The following is a 17,773-nucleotide window of genomic DNA, read 5'->3' as shown; positions in this document are numbered from 1 at the left end:
CCAACAGACAGGTCGCCTCTGGTTGGCCAAACAGCCCAGCCAACCAGAAGAGAAGAGGCCACTGATTGGCCAGCACTTCCAGCCAAACACAGAAGCCCAGCTCCGATTGGCCAAACCAACGAACCAACCAGAAGAAAGAAAGGCTCTGATTGGCCCACGGCTACAGCCAATCGGGAAACACTCCCCTCTCAAGCGAGAGCACTAAAAGGCAGGAGAATTTGCGATAACCGCAGTAGGTCCCTGCTCCCTGATGATGGCTGCAACATCGACCAAAGTGTCTGTGATATCAGAAACTTCAGACAATGGCAGTGCGAAAGCCTGCAATCTTTATTATGAGGATAAACTTTTTTTTGTGTAAATATGAATGGCTTAAAGGACCATGCAATAGCTTCATTGCTTGCACCATAATCATTTTTAGTGTGGTGACTGATCTGAGGATGTGGCCAGGAAGTTTTCTCTTGCTGGCGTGCACCCAACAGCACGTTCAAGCGATCCTGACTCAATCAATGCATAACAAGCCTGGGGGGGCCCACATTACTTTATTTATTTCATGATTCCTTTTTAGCACACATTTTACACTGAAGTAACATTCAAAGACATGACACAGGTACATGTGATTCATAACTTCGCATCTCACAAAGCAATGTAAAATTATTACATTTTTGGTCACACAGCGTTTGAAACCTGTTGCTTATTAGAAGCATGCCACTAAGATCCAGTTCCTAATGTATATTCGCAGAATACATTTATTATTTTGCTAAGATAACTTGCGTTTTAATCAGTTGAGTACAATCAAAGAGTAAATGTTGACTTTTCACGGTCGCATCAAGTAGCAGTCTAGATATAAGGCATGCACTAGTACGACGCTATTTCCGAGCATGAAGCGTGCCACATTTTAAACAAATGCTAGATTAATGAAAGCTATCAGTTGGAAGAACGTAAAGTACATTTTCCATGTATCTCTGTGAAGCACAGAAGTGATTACAGGTTGGTTGCGGGACGGCAGGCAGCGCAGCGACGTGGGAAGCTGCCATGGCTGTGTGAAGCGAGCTCGCTAGAAGGGCGCTCTGCAGACTAGGGGCGAGTGTGGTTGTGTTGATGGCCTGTCACCAATGCTGGAGGCCATGAGTGTGGGTTATGCCCACCTCACGCGAGCTCCACCGGCTACGTGTAGAGCACGTCGTAGACGGAGCGCGGCAGGTGCGTGGCGACCAGGGCCTGCAGCTTCTCGCTCCAGGTGACGGGCGTGTAGCGCGGCATGGGGAACGTGCGGCTGGCCGCGTCAGTCAGGGAGCTCAGCACGGCCGAGCAGTCGCTCGTCTGGAACAGCCGTGCGTCGCTGCGGCGTAACGCTCTACAACTCCCTGTCTACCAGCATGTCGAGGAGGCTAAAATAAATACATTTAAGATGACATTGAAGTTCTTTTTACATTATACTTGAGTAGTTGGAAGTCTTTTAAATTATTCAATTCAAATCTAATGTGATAAACCTTTCACAAAATGATACAGCCTGTACAGTTTCACTTGTGTAAGATTTCCTGGGATATCTTACAACATATTACTCTTGCATTAGCAGCTCTAAGCCATTCTCGGATAATGCGAGATGTAAGATGACTCCATTCATGTTGGAAGTGTTGCTGGAGATCTCTCACGAGGACTCGATGATGGAAGTCCTGCCCACGTGGTCGTGTCTCATCAGCGGCGGTGATGATTCCCCCCTCCCCTTTACATTCCCCTCTCAGATACTGAAAGTGAAGCCTCCCCTTTTAATCAAACATCATTAAATCAAAACTGTTGAGACCATAATTTTAGCTCATTGCAAAAATGAGATATCAACACAATTACTGCAGACATTAATTGAACAAGATTTCTCTTTGTTTCTAACTCACTAGTTTATAAATGGTTCAAATCACATGTTTACAGAATGGTAAAACTGAGGAGTAATAAGTGACTAAGAATTGTTAATAGTTGACTGACCTGGGACCGGACGGCGTGTCTCAGCCGCAGCACCTGCTGCTCGAAGCAGTCCTCGCCGTACTCGGCTCTCAGCTCGTCGCTCATGGCGCGCCACATGTCGCGCGCCTGGCTCAGCACCTCCTCGTCGGACACGCCCGACCCTGCGCAGACAGGCACGGACTGTGCGTGTGACCCGAGGCCGGGCAGCACACGGCACGGAGCAGCGGAGCAGCGGGGACTCACAGCTGGTGCAGTTGCCCGGCTCCACGATGATGACGTCCACCCCCCACCGCCGCATCTCCAGCCGCAGACACTCGCTGAAGGCCTCCACGGCCGCCTTCACCAGGCAGTGCGCCGACTTGAAGGGCGAGGGGATGCGCCCCTGGATGCTGGCCATGTTGATGACGCGCCCTGCAACCAGCGCTAGTGCTAGTCCTCCCGCTCAGGAACTACAGTTCTGGTGGACCGCGACAACACTGAGCAGCAAGTCGAGCCTCCACGTAGCTCCGACATGCGACCTCAACCGCAATATTAGCCACAGTGACAAATTATAATATTTTTAATCATTTAATTCAATGAATGTTATTTATTTAACGTAATGATTGTACCAAAAAGTAATGGTTAAAATTACGTGAAAAAAAATAATTTTTTTTCTTTCTGACATTGGAATGTTTTTGTGCAATCACAGTAGGGTCCCTTATTCAAACTAATTGGTGCAGAGACCTGTTCAGATTACCATTACCATAATTTCAAATTAGCCTAATAACTGCTATAATGCAACAGCATGTTGTAAAATATATCTCTGTGAGCATTTAGCAATACCGCGAAGGTCCAAGGGCGTAGGAACCGGGGGGAACAGGGAGGACGTGTCCCCCTGAACTTTTTGGGTGGAGGGGACTGTCCCCCCAACTTACTAGACCGTGATATTTTTATTTTATAATATTATTCTGCCCAACTTTATTTGTAATTTCTTCACTCATCAAATTTTATCTTAAGGAAACAATAATAATTTTAACATCGATGTATCCAATGGTTAGATACAAAAACTGCTTAAAAAGCACTATTTTGCACTTTTAAAATCAAACGGACCCCCCCCCCCCCCCCCCGCCCCGACGCGGGCAGCGGGCGGCACACGAACCCTTGGTCCGGCGCAGCAGCGGCAGGAAGGCCTGCGACACGCGCACCACGCCGAGCAGGTTCACGTCCACGGCTCGCCGGTACACGCTGAAGGGCACCCACTCCACCTCGCCGAAGGGGCTCCACGAGGCGTTGTTCACCACGGCCCACAAGCCTGCACAGTCATGTTTACTATAGATATTCACTTGAATGTCGTAGTGTTGGAACACTCACAGGTGTGTGGCATCGTCAGTCCAGAGGGTCTGTTGTACACCAATCACTGCCGGTATATGACACCATGTCACCGGACAAGCTAGCCTTCTGGGCCCAGGAAGGAAACTGTCCACGAGTGTATAATACCCGGGACCTCTGGCTTCAACTACTGACCACCACTTCCCAAGATAACGACTGTTATTCAACTGACGATTAACTAGAAACCATTGTAAATGGTCTGTACCTAAAGCAATATTATATGTAGCAGGCAGTTACACCATGCATGGGATGCAGCTAAGAACGGGTTCAAGGTGATAAGTTCACATTGAACAAGGTTATGCAATAAATACTATAGTAAATTAAAATAATGTTACAGTGGCGGATTTACCAGCAGGCTGAGTAGGCTTGAGCCTAGGGCGGCAAATTTGGGGACCAATTTTTTTTTTTTTCTTTGCTATCTCGTAGAAATCAAAAAGATTTCTGAATGAGAGGATTTCTGTTTTCTGATGTTTTACAGATAGAAGTCTGCAACAAATTTTGCCTATGTCTTTCCCCTCTCCCTTGTCATTGTACGTTCCGTGAATCCGTGTAGCAAACTTCCATACTTTTGAGTAAAACAGCTAGTTGACCCCCCACCACAACCAGTAATCGGCCTCTGCGTTTAAATTAGTTATTATTTTACGTGCAATTTCAACGGAATTGTTGTATTGTAAAACTAATCTGGGCCATGAGAATTGTAGAGGCAAGGGCGGCAAGAACTTCACGTACCCGCGGCACCGGGCGGCAGGTGGGCGAGCACGTACTGGAGCGCGGCCTGCACGTCGCTTTCCCGGGACACGTCTAGCTGCAGCACGTGCAGGCGCCCCGACGCCGCCTCCTTGAGGCGCCGGGACCGGTCCCCCAGCGCCGCGAAGCCCGCGAACACCGTGAAGCCCTGCGCCACGCAGCGGCCCCGGGACTCAGGGCAGGTGCACTCCTCACTCTGGGGCATTGCTACAGTGCTGCAGGTGTTGTTGCGCTGGCAGTGACGAGGAGTTTGTTCTTTCAACGGTCAATCATATTTTATTATTATTGTGAAAATGTAAGTACAATATTTGGTTTTTACATACTTTTTGTTGGTTTTATCGCTAAAATTAACTTTTCCGTAAATGGTTTGATCGTTTAAATGGGTTAATTATTTGTAAATTTTGTCTCACAATGAAAGTAGCAGCCGTGCAAAAAATTAAAAATATAATTTTTTTTAACAGTGAAGTTTACAACTGTTAGAGCAGCATTTTCTATTAACTAATTAGCAATTGCTCAAAATATAAAAATCCCTTTCCCTACAGGCGTAGCTAGATTTCAAACTACCTACTTCTTCTGGAAATATTAACATCTGGAACATTTTAAGAACTTAATGTAGCATACATAAAATCCTATATTTCCGCCAATCTTTAAATAAATTGATTTAACTTTTCCTCGAATTCCATGCACCAAAAATATTTTGAATGTTTTTAACATAATGCAACCAGCATTGAATGTCTTAACAAATTTCATATTATGCCTACTAAGGTTTTTATGCAATAATTTTTTATCTTTAAACACTATTTTTCATCCCTTGCATGTTGTTGTATAAATTTTTTTCTGGTCTTTGGTTTAAGGTAACATTAAGATGGTTATTAGTAAATTCAGACAAACTTGATACTCAGAAGCTTTAATTTTTTTTTTTATTTCAACCCCTGTTTTTTACGAGAATAGTTTTAAAAAAATAAAAAAATTGTTTCAGCCAAAGGTTTTTGATAAAAAAATTTAGGCATGTTACAATAAATTATAAAAATATTTATTTAAAAAAGTAATAATATTTTGTCTTTCTACCTTATTATTTCTTCCCCTTGCAGCAATGACCCTTATTTTTTAAACCCCTTGCAGTTATGGTCGGTCGTAACAAAAATTATTCAAACAGTTTTGGCATTACTCTGAGGGCTGATCGCGCATTGCCGGTGATTTCGAGATGTTAACTATGGGCGCCACCACGTGGAAGGGCACGTGGACCCGGCGGAGTCTCTCACTCAGGGCGTGACGTAGCCCAAGTGGGGACGAGTTACCAGCCCTTTCTATCCTAGCTACCCAGACCTGGCCCGCTCTAGGCGTCGGGCACGCCACACTCCTAGACTCACTCACCACGTGATTAAATAAGTACTCACTTTATATTTATTCTCCAGATTTAATTTCACTAACACGTCTCTCTACACGCCCGTTACACGTTACACATTACACGGTTAAAAAGCCTGAGGCACGAATCGGTTTAGGTGAGGGCATGGTCCACACACGTGGCCATGCTGCAAAGTATACTTATTACACGGTGATGAAAAAAAACTCGACTGAGACAATTAATTAATTAAACAGCCCGCTGACCGAGAGCTGCCCCGAGGATGACGAACGAAAGCGATTTAAAAAGAATTAACGATACAGAAATTACTTGGTCAGTGATGAACAAAGGTTGAGGTCCCCGGGGTGCTGGCGCGTCTGCTCTCGGTCAGTGATGAAGATGGACTGGGGTGAGCTCATCGCTCGCAGGTGGCAACATGGCGCCCTTCGCGCCAACACAATTACCGTTACTGTATTCTACGACTCCGTGCCCCGGCGAAAGTTGAGTAAATTACAGATAAACATTAAAAATATATAAAAATTACTGACAATGGAAAGTTTGTTACTATTTACTTATTTAATGATAATTCATATAAAAGCATTCCTATCCTCGTCCAAGTCCGTGCCTGTTCGGGTCCGCCCGGGCAACGTCTATAGTTATTTAAGGTAACCTATTTAAATTACAGAAAACACAAGTAAATTGCACAACACTGGGGCAAAGACGAATGAAAACAAAAAGGGTTTACAAATAATATTAAAACGTAGCAAATTAGGGGTGCGGCGCACTGCAGCTAAGCGCCCTCTTGCCGGGCTAGACACACACGCACACACGCACGCACGAGCGGGAGGTTTGAACTGAAACGGTGGTTGGGCGGTGTCATATCGGGCTCAAAGGGGCCGCAGGCCCGGACGACGTCAATTGCCCCCTCCGAAAGTAGGCCGATATGACAGCGCCGTTTGACAGATGGTTGGGGGGCGTTGCCTGTGGTGTTTACGTCGCGCACTCCCACGTGGCACTGTTGATGTTTATGTTTGTGCGGGCAGGTGGCAATGTTGACATGACGGACGGACAAGCAATGTTTACACGATGGAAGGGCGAGCAATGTTTACATGATGGCGGCGAGCAATGTTTACAAAATGACAGTTGAGCAATATTTACACTATGGAGGACGATACACACGGACAGAATGGGCGCTGGCTGACTAACCTTGTGGGTGGTGACCCACCAGTTGTCCCGAGCCCCAAATCTGCGTCAGCTGCGGCTGCGGCGGCTGCTGCGTGTGATAGCGTGGCGGTGGCCAGGGCGCCGGCCGGCAGGGGCGGCGGCGGCCAAGGTCAGGCGGCTCGTGGCAGGCGGGCAGCAAGCGCGGGCGGCGCTCGGCACGACCCGGCTCAGCCTCGCCGACAGGCGGGCGCTTCGCGGCCCGTCGTGACAGACGGGTGACAGGTGTCGAAGTCCGGGTGACGGTCACGTTCGGCGGTGGGACGGTCGGGCGTCCCGGCGTCGTGGCGTCGACCTGCATCGCGACAGGCGGATGTAGGGAGCTCAGGCGACTCTTCACGGTGCGGCGTCCCAATGTTGCCAACTTGCGACATTTGGGTGGCGTCTCGTGCGGCAGGGCACTTGACCGGTGTTCCGGTACTGCGGCGATCGGCGTCGGAATCGGGCGTCGTGGCGCCTCGGTCGATTCTGGCGTCGTGTCAGGTGGGCATGTAGGCGGCGTCAGCGTCGGCGTCGCGCGCGTCCGTCTCTTTCGGTCCGGTTCATCCGTCTGTGCCTCGAAGCCAGGCGGGCACAGAGGAGCAAATCCAGGCGGCGGGGCGGCGCTCAGGCGTCTCGGCGTCATGGCCCTGGACATCGTGTCGCAAAGCGTCCTGTTTGCGACTGCGCACTCTGGTAGCGGTGACGACGGCCGGATGACGTCGAAGCCAGGTGGTGGCGACAAGGTGACACGAAGCGTCGGCGTCGAGTCTGGAGGCGTCCGTGGCGAGTCGTGTGGCGGAGACGATGCGGGTTTCGCCGGAAATGACCTTGGTGGCGTCGGGACGGCGGTTCGGTGCGGTGGCGAGGTCATTCCGGCGTCGGGAGGTGTCTCCGACACGAGGCGGGTGCTGGACGGCGTGGCAGACTGCGGTGGGACGGTCGTTGTCGGGCGTCGCTCGGTTGGCTTCGGCGAGTCAAGCGTCATCATAGTCGGGATGAGTGGCGTCAGGTCGGCGAAACGCAGTGTGGCAGGCGGCGGCGGGATCGGACTTGTGTCGGGAGACGTCAAGTCGATGAGCGTCGGCACGGCGGGCGTCGGGACGGCGGCCGTCGGCGTCGGGACGACGGGCGTGGGCGTCAGGACGACGGGCGTCTTTGTCAGAGCGGTAGGCGTCGGTAACGTAACACGTGGCGGTGCGGGTGACGTCAGGACGTACCTTCGTGGTGCTGGGGTCGGCGTCGTGCGTGAGGAGTCGGCTTGGTGCGGCGGTGACGTTCCGGCAACGGGCTGCGTCGGCGAGTCGAGCAGCGTCTTTTCCGGCGTGGTTGGCGTCGGCGTGAGCGGAGTCGTTTTCGGCGTGGTTGGCGTCGGCGTGAGCGGCGTCTTTTTCGGCGTGAGTGGTGTCGGCGTGACCGGAGTCGGTGTCGGCGTGAGCGGCGTCGGCGTTTCGGGAAGCGTCGAGGCGTGTCGTGGAGGATTTTCCAGCGTCTCTGCCTCGTACTGCGCCTGGGTGGCTAGGTAGGCAGTGCACCGTGCGCACGTGAAGGTAAAAAACTTGCGCAGTACGGTCCATTCACGTTCGCCGATACAGCCACGATGCCACAGGCCGGCACATTCCTGGCAGCGGTATCCCTCGCTACTACCTCCGGGACACGACCTAGCTCCACATTTCGTCACGCCGTGTATGCGGTACTCCGTACAGTAGCCACACTCGTATCCGGCGGCGGTCCTGCCATGCAAGTCCCAACTCGGGCGGGGAAAGTAACACCCGATACACTCGTCCGGATACGGATACATATCTACGCACATGGTACTCTGCACACGAACAGTCCTCACGAACACATCAGCACTGTGTTACTTACTGCGCTCGGAGTCCGTTGTTTGTGCGCGGATTCCTGGAAGCGTGCGCTTGGCTGATCACGTGGCTGGCGCGCCAGAGTCCCGCTATGCGCTCCGCGCGAACAATAGTTCCAGCGCGAACTTTAGTTCCGCGCGCTCCGCGTAACAACCGCCTATCTCACACGCTCGTACAGGTCTGGTTTTCGCGGAAGATGTAACTCGCCCCACGCTCTTGGGCGCCATTTGAGGGCTGATCGCGCATTGCCGGTGATTTCGAGATGTTAACTATGGGCGCCACCACGTGGAAGGGCACGTGGACCCGGCGGAGTCTCTCACTCAGGGCGTGACGTAGCCCAAGTGGGGACGAGTTACCAGCCCTTTCTATCCTAGCTACCCAGACCTGGCCCGCTCTAGGCGTCGGGCACGCCACACTCCTAGACTCACTCACCACGTGATTAAATAAGTACTCACTTTATATTTATTCTCCAGATTTAATTTCACTAACACGTCTCTCTACACGCCCGTTACACGTTACACATTACACGGTTAAAAAGCCTGAGGCACGAATCGGTTTAGGTGAGGGCATGGTCCACACACGTGGCCATGCTGCAAAGTATACTTATTACACGGTGATGAAAAAAAACTCGACTGAGACAATTAATTAATTAAACAGCCCGCTGACCGAGAGCTGCCCCGAGGATGACGAACGAAAGCGATTTAAAAAGAATTAACGATACAGAAATTACTTGGTCAGTGATGAACAAAGGTTGAGGTCCCCGGGGTGCTGGCGCGTCTGCTCTCGGTCAGTGATGAAGATGGACTGGGGTGAGCTCATCGCTCGCAGGTGGCAACATGGCGCCCTTCGCGCCAACACAATTACCGTTACTGTATTCTACGACTCCGTGCCCCGGCGAAAGTTGAGTAAATTACAGATAAACATTAAAAATATATAAAAATTACTGACAATGGAAAGTTTGTTACTATTTACTTATTTAATGATAATTCATATAAAAGCATTCCTATCCTCGTCCAAGTCCGTGCCTGTTCGGGTCCGCCCGGGCAACGTCTATAGTTATTTAAGGTAACCTATTTAAATTACAGAAAACACAAGTAAATTGCACAACACTGGGGCAAAGACGAATGAAAACAAAAAGGGTTTACAAATAATATTAAAACGTAGCAAATTAGGGGTGCGGCGCACTGCAGCTAAGCGCCCTCTTGCCGGGCTAGACACACACGCACACACGCACGCACGAGCGGGAGGTTTGAACTGAAACGGTGGTTGGGCGGTGTCATATCGGGCTCAAAGGGGCCGCAGGCCCGGACGACGTCAACTCCAATGAGTTACAATACATTCAAATGGATGTGATATTTTCCATAGTATGGGAGATAAGAGTGATTTATCTGTTTTTCAAATAAAACCTCACACATTTATTCCCCTTTGGTCAGATATTGCCCATTTTTGAACGACCGAGATTTTCCAACACTAGATTATATATATATATATATATATATATATATATATATATATATATATATATATATATCACTTTGGAAGTAATTTTTGAAAAATTGTGACATATTGTTTCAAAAAAATTATACACACATACATATACATACACACATACATATATACACACATTTTTAGTTAAAGATGTTTTTGGGGTCTATGGACCATTAAATGAAAACCTAAACAAAAATTTTCCTAAAGTCGCACCATGGTAATGGGTACAATAGAAAATATTTCTTTGAAATCTACCAAATAGAATTCTGAGAGTACCGGTAATATTAGATGTTAGCCGGATACAGTTATACATTTGTACTGATCCCACTCGTCCACCGCGGCTCTGACGTCCACTCACCAGCTCGTCCAGGTGCCGGGCCGCAGTGTAGCCCAGCGGGGACTCGCAGCCCGTGATGAGCAGCGCCTTGCCGGCCACCGTCACCTGCAACACCCCGCAGGCCTCACCCTGCTGCCTGCCGCTAGCACTGTGCGGGGCAAACATCTGGCAGTGTTGGGTCGTGCTCTGGGAGGTGTAGCAGGCGACGGCAGGAGGAGGGGGGAGGGTGCAAGAATGGTTTACCACATCCTTGTGCACTGCTTTCTTTTCTGCGAGTGCTGCACTTATTTTAAAGTATGTGTCGACAATGTTTTTGCACAATGAGCTATGGATATGAACGGTAGCTAAGTATAGAAGAAGCAATGATGATGTTAATGACAGTCAATGTGTAACCGGGATGTGCACAGGACTCCGCCCACTGTTAGTCCCAGCCAGTCCATTCCGAGGAACGCAGTTGAATAAGGCCTGGCCCACACTACATTCTCGAATTGTGTTAAAATTTTAAGTCCATGCTGCAGAGAGGGTGGCCAGCTGTGTTGATACATAAATGTTTTTCTTCTTCTATTTTATTACTGCAGAAATGTAACTATCCATTACTAGTTGCATCTGAAAGGAGGTGGTTTTATCTCCTCCACATATCCTGACTGCCTCTGGTGGGCTCTGAACAGCCAACTACCGACTCGGTGCTCACAAACAGTGATGCCTGGTTGGCTGAGCTCACTGGCGCTGGGCCGGCCCAGCAGCCAGGGGGCAATGGTCCTGGGTTCGTGGTCCGCTTGGGGCACTGCTGTGCTTGGTGTCATCTCATGTGAACCCTGTCACCATGCCAAAGTGTGAGGGGTATATGGGGGCTCCGGTTGTATATATAATCCGATAGGACAAAAATTAAATTATATAATTAAAAGAATTCATGGGAAACCTTAAAAGAAATGCAATATGCACCGGTAACATTAATTGTTATGGCCACAATAACATTTAAAGTCTTAAAATTTTTAATTTTTGTAATTTTGGGTTTTGAAAAATTGCATGGTAAATAATAGGGAGGGGGCCTTTGGTTTCTCTGGACGACCCTCTCTGCGCTGTGGCGGGCTCCACGAGCTGACCTTGAGGTTGTGGTAGAAGAAGACCGCTGCCAGCACGGCGACCAGCAGCCACAGGAACACAGCGAAGGTGGAGGCCCGAGACACAGACAGCAGGTTCAGCACGGACGAGATGATGACGGCCGCGGCGTGCGAGAACACGACGGGCAGCAGACAGCGGTCGAACAGGTCCCAGGGCACCTCCTCCTGCCTCCCGGCCACCATGCTGCAGCAGGTCACGAGACCTCGTCACAGCACTGCCCACTGCACGCTGCTTTCTATCTGATCTCTACCGCTTATGTTGTGCCTACAACGCTACAACAAAACCCTTTCTATTTATTTCAGCAACAAAGTTTCCTTGACACCACAACATTCTTGGTAAGAGTTGAACCACAAAAATTTTTCCAGTCTTTTATGCCACAAAACCCAACCAGTTAGTTTGTATTGTTGCGCGCCAGAATGCGCCAGAATGCGCCATAAATTTGTGCATACAGATAGATGCTTGTTGCGACGGAACATATTGAATTGCAGGGCTGCTGATAACCTTTCTTGGACTGTCACTTGGCGATGGTTCTGAGAAGTGCAGGCCTGTCCTGATCTGAAACTTGCCCTGGGATCCTTGAGGCCTGGAGCCAGCCCCGCCACTTCATCATCACAACACACTGTACAAACATGTGCTGGTGTGATCCTGACTCCCTCAGTGGTGCAACAAGCGTCAACAAGCGTCAACAAGCGGGGAGTTAGCTTGTGCTTTTACACGAGACTGCACTCAGGTGGTTTCATGGCCACGTGGCTCGATACTCAGCAGAAACTGCCCGAGCTCTCAGCCACTCAAGACGCTATGCTGATGGCGGAATGAGTGTTCCCCGAAACAGCTAGCATATGGCCCTCGTACAGGGTGCTGTCTCCGTGTGGGGCCTTACAGCCACTCTACAAGACACTGTCCAGCGACTAGTCCCAGACCGAGGACCACGACAGTGTTCACAGGCAGAGCTGCGGAGATCCAGTGAGGAGGTTCCAGAGGGTCCAGTACGGAGTCTGTCAAGGAGTAACTTTTGCACTACGTAAGCCCTGATCATAAGAACTAAAAGCTAATCTCTGAACGTGGAAGTTGTCACACTACATCCCAATCCCTTATCTCAAATACATCTCACTAACCACCGAATTCCGGGCTCTCAGAGGTGTAACGATTAACACAATAATTAACATGTCCGGGCGGAGAGTACCTGAAACACGAGTAGCCGCAGAGGTCCTCGGGCGAATTAAAACAGGGATGTTTCGGTCACGGTTGGCCCTGTGCGGTCTAAATTAGAAAGCCTGAATTACGTGGAGCCTGGACCATGCATCGTGGTCGGGTGACGAGAGATTTACGAAGTAACTCAAAACGCACTCTGTCGGGGCCAATCGTGGAACCGATGCGAAATGATTTAGGACTTCAGTGAAGACAAAGACGATGGAGACTGCGCAGTCACGGGCGCAGGAAGATGACCAGCTGTGCGAGAGAGCGTCTTGGCGCGCCAAGTGTGTGGGGGGCGTTAGTCGAGCCAGACCCTACTTGCAAGTGTAATCGCACGATGAACAATTCTTATTAATTTATTCATGACTATAAGTGAACAGAAAGTGTAGGTACTATTGTTAATGAAGCATAGTAAACAAACATTACTCTGATCGATAGTCGCCCACGCCACTATGAACCTCCGGTGGCATCGACTACACTGCACTGCACTGCACTGCACTGCACTGGCCCGCCCCCCCCCCCTACCCACGGAGTGGTGAGGCCTGGGACACGCCCGAGGTGTTCCAGAACTAGTGGTCGGTATTTATAGCGTGTTTACTGGAGCCGGGCGCCGCGCTATTCGCGGGCGTGACTGCCGCGCCCTCCCTGGACTGCGGCCGAGGTGTAGCAACACAGGGCTGGTTCAGGGCAGAACATGCTGAAATGTGGTCTGAACAGCTGCACCACCTTTCAAGTCGCAACTGCAACAGTCGTTTTTACAAAATATATTCGTATGAATAAAAATGTAAATGTTATTTCGTTCAACATCTTAAATCTCCGAAAGTCTTCACCGATTGCTTTCAAATTTTTTACACAACGTTGCATTGTAATACGGGCGTGTTTTATATAGGCCTACATATGTCACACCTCTGACAGAAATATATATAATTTAGATAGGTATATATTGTGTGTTTGTCTTCTATTTTGCAAAGATATAGATAGGAAGATATAGACATAGAGAGATACCGATACAAAGAGAGGCATAGAGAGATAGAGATATATAGAGAGCTGTAGAGAGATGTACATAGGAAGATGGATTGATATATAGAAACATAGATACCTAGAGATATATAAAGAGAGTGTGATGTAGAGAGATATAGATGTATGTATGTATATATATATATATATATATATATATATATATATATATATAAATTTATACATAGCGATAGAAAGAGATGCTTTGTATATGTGTAGCTACTTCAGAAAAATTAAAAGAAAATTGAAAGATGCATAATACCTGGCAGTAGCTAGTAAGAAATAAACTATTCGTGAAGACACATCAAGCGTCTGGTAATATCTATTTGAACAAAGTTGCATAAGCACTTCAAACTTGTCAGTGTAGTAAAATTATTCAGTGTAATAATTCAGAACAACACTATCATTACTAATACATTTTTCTGACGAGGACGAACGATGTGGTGTTTAAACGCCGATTGTTAATCTAAATGCCAAAAGCAACGTCTAATGTTGCCTTATTGTTCTATCCCTTTCCTATTGTTTTCGAGAAAAACTAGTAAGTATACAATTATTAAGAACGAAATACTTCGACGCCGGCAGATGCGTTACTCTCACATCACTTAGTTTAAAAACTGCTGAAAATCAAGGGCACTGATCGTTAGTGATATGCATGACAATGGAGGTGATTCGAAGAAAACATTGAAGAAGTAATAAAACTAAAACAGCTACAGATGTAACTTAAAGGTCATAAACATGAATGCAAAAAACAAAGTGGTCACACTATTATTTGTGAGGAAATATTTTCTAATAAAATATAACTTTTTAATCAAAGGAGTTTTACTTTCGGCACCCAAGATCATAATATTAGCACGTTAAGTGTGAGGAATGCTTACTAATTGTGGAAGTCACCGGGCCACAACACAGCCGCTGGAAACAGGATGTCGCATTTACCGCCGGAAAAAGTAGTTGTGTTTAATTTTATGTAAGTGCGGGCAGTTATTGAACGCGCTTTCCGACTTCTCTATTTCATAAGAAATCTTCAGATTGTAAGGGCCTAAATTAAAACGTTTGGTTTCTTTAGCATTCGTGTTTATGTGATTTAAGTTATATCTGTAATTGTTTCAGTTAAATTATTAGTTAGTTATATTATTATTATTATTATTATTATTATTATTATTATTATTATTATTATTATTATTATTATTTTGGAAGTACCTTCATTGGCGAGTACAAAACTTAACAATCTATCCCTGATTTTAGGCAGCTGTTTTATTTGAGTGTTGTGAGTCTTGCATACCTGCCAGGAATCAAAGTATTTCGTTTTAGATTTTATACTAGTTTTTCTCGAAAGAACTGCGACCTTTATCCCGTTACTTTTTAAATTTAGATAAATAATCAGCCTTAGAAACAACATTATTCCTCAGCGTCATAAAAATTTATGAGTAAAAATAATTTTACTTCGGCAGTACTTCTAGGACTCCATTCATTAGTCATTAACCAAACGTTTGGCATTTTATAATAAATAGTTTATTTATTATTATCAAAAAATAATGGTTCATCTACAATTTCAAAGCCAATTAATAGTTTTGAGAAGCACTTTAGACCATATGTCGTAGAAAGGTATATGTTTCCAAATTAATTTACATTTTGAACCTGCAGCATAAGTTTGATGGTCAGTTCAGATACACTTGTACGTACAACGCATGCATGAAAGCGAACATTGTTGCAGTTATTAGTTATTGTGCCACGCACACACACGTGTGGAAGCCATGTTGCACCGCCTGCCTTCAGCGTGGCCGATAACCACCGACTGTGACGGTGACTGTGACAGTGACAGCGACTGTGACGGCGACAGTGACTGTGACAGTGACTGTGACGGCGACTGTGGCGGTGACTGTGACAGTGACAGCGACTGTGACGGCGACTGTGACGGTGACAGTGACAGCGACTGTGACTGTGACTGTGACAGCGACTGTGACGGCGACAGTGACGGCAACTGTGACGGTGACTGTGACAGTGACTGTGACTGTGACGGTGACTGTGACAGCGACTGTGACAGCGACTGTGACTGTGACAGCGACTGTGACGGTGACGGTGACAGCGACTGTGACGGCGACAGTGACGGCAACTGTGACGGTGACTGTGACAGTGACTGTGACTGTGACGGTGACTGTGACAGCGACTGTGACTGTGACAGCGACTGTGACAGCGACTGTGACGGCGACTGTGACTGTGACAGCGACTGTGACGGCGACTGTGACAGACTCGCTGCCAGGGACCTGAGTCGCCGAGTGACCGACCGAAGAGTCTCAGCGAGGTCCTTCACTAACAAAAAGCCTTCTGGCAAAGGGCGAGGACGTTACCATCTTCTTAAATAATGCTTATGCGCGTTTTATATCACTATGCATGTGTAACAAATGTAAAATCAAACGGAAACAAAACATATAACGGATGAAGTTGGTTTGACGCGGGGAAGAAACTAATCACAAAAATACGATTTCACACGCTATCTTTTTTAAGCTATGGTAGTAACTTTGTTTGAATGCTATGTTATCTGAAATTATAAACTAAATAAGTTACAGTTTACAAAACTAGTTTATTCAAGTTCGGCTCGGCAATCTACTAGATACAATGGCCGTCGTCGTCGACTCTTTAGGATTTGGAATATCCTCTGCATCATGTAACATGGATGAGTGCCTACGGCAACAGGTATACTTAGTCCACCTTCTAAGCTCGCCGACATATTTTGGAACGGTTTCAAAATCCTGGATGTGAAATATTCCTATTCCTATAAATAAACGCTACGCCAGTAATGACGCAAGACGTGACGCCATTTAGATACACGGTGCATTAAGAAATCCGTCAGCCTGGATACAGTGGGAGGCTCTGCATGCCGGGTTGAAGCGCTCATTCAACTAGAATTATTTATATTCATGCTCGTAGGAGGTGGGCTTATAAATAGTTGCCGCAGGCCGGTTGCCCACTGGCGAATGCAAGCGAAGACGCAATCGGCGAGCTTCCTTCATCTGACGACTCAACTGGAAAATGAATCAGTCAAACTTATATGTTATACTACCACATTCAAACCAAAGATACTTTCGAAAGTGAACTCACATTAGCGGGGGTGAACTTATACTGTCTTATACATTTATATTACATAAAAAGAAAACTGGCATTGGCACAATTTGAATCGTTTTTTTACAAAGACGGTAACAAAATCTTATGAAAATAAAATGAACTGTAGCATACTCTTAAAACAAAATACGTGCAAAACAATCCTAAAATATTGTTCTTGGAAATTTTAGGGTACAAAAATGGCAATTCGACAAGTCCCCCATGATTGTTTTGTTTAAATCAACCACTGGACAATTGTTTTAGACGGTGATAGATAACAAAATATTTTTTGGAGCAACACTTTTAGTTGGTGGAGTGGTGGAGTTTACTTCGAGGGATAAAAGTTCTCCCCTACCTTCTCCCCAATCTACATGTACATTTGTAATAACAACAGTTTACTTAAAAACCAGGTGAACCTTCTTATGAAAATTACTACTCAATTAGCGATTATGTAAAGTAAAATACATCAAATCTGTAAGGAGCTGAGGTACTGTACATGTTAGTTCGCTAACTGCACACTTGCCTGTTGAAGGGAGTGGAACTGTTACGCCTGCGATCTGGTTCGTGCACGTCCCGCCTTTGTGCCTCCTCTTCGACGTCTAGTTCGCTTGTTCGCCGCGACGCGCAGACGAGGGGAAGCCTACGATTCACTCGTCCTTCTGGACACACCCGAATACTCACGTTGGCAAGCCTTCTTTTCCACAGACGAGAGAGCCAAACCCGAAGTTCCTCGAAGTTCACGCTCGCTTCTTTTTTTTCTTTTTTTTTCGTACCACAACAGGTGTATTTATTTATGGGGAAACCGTTTACATGATTTCACAGTATCTTTAATGTAGCTATCCTAACCAAATCAACCGTCCACAATGTTTTGAAGTATTTATAATGTAGCTAACCTAACCTAATTGACCATTAGTTATCATGAGTTGCAAATGTATTTACGATGAACCAAAAAAAACCGAAGATGCACGATCGGGAGTTTGGCTCTCTCGTCTGTTGAAAGAAGGCTTGCCAACGCGAGTATTCGGGTATGTCCAGAAGGACGAGTGA

At 47.0% G+C, this 17,773-nt stretch overlaps 1 protein-coding gene across 1 annotated transcript; it reads right to left on the bottom strand.

Moving 5' to 3' along the window:
* Positions 1 to 520: 520 nt before the first annotated feature.
* On the bottom strand, positions 521 to 17,530 carry LOC134542819 (D-beta-hydroxybutyrate dehydrogenase, mitochondrial). The gene is made up of 8 exons (XM_063387366.1): positions 17,250 to 17,530; positions 11,401 to 11,602; positions 10,319 to 10,402; positions 4,054 to 4,219; positions 3,095 to 3,247; positions 2,200 to 2,367; positions 1,978 to 2,117; positions 521 to 1,320 (listed from the first exon to the last, which is right to left on the bottom strand). Exons 2-8 carry the CDS (start codon positions 11,599 to 11,601, stop codon positions 1,165 to 1,167), a joined length of 1,068 nt encoding a protein of 355 aa, XP_063243436.1. The 5' UTR covers position 11,602; positions 17,250 to 17,530; the 3' UTR covers positions 521 to 1,164.
* Between the last annotated feature and the right edge of the window lie 243 nt (positions 17,531 to 17,773).

The sequence above is a fragment of the Bacillus rossius genome (genome assembly GCF_032445375.1).
Source record: "Bacillus rossius redtenbacheri isolate Brsri chromosome 9 unlocalized genomic scaffold, Brsri_v3 Brsri_v3_scf9_2, whole genome shotgun sequence".
In the NCBI taxonomy this organism is placed as follows: Eukaryota; Metazoa; Arthropoda; class Insecta; order Phasmatodea; family Bacillidae; genus Bacillus; species Bacillus rossius.
This window is presented reverse-complemented; position numbering and strand designations above follow the sequence as displayed.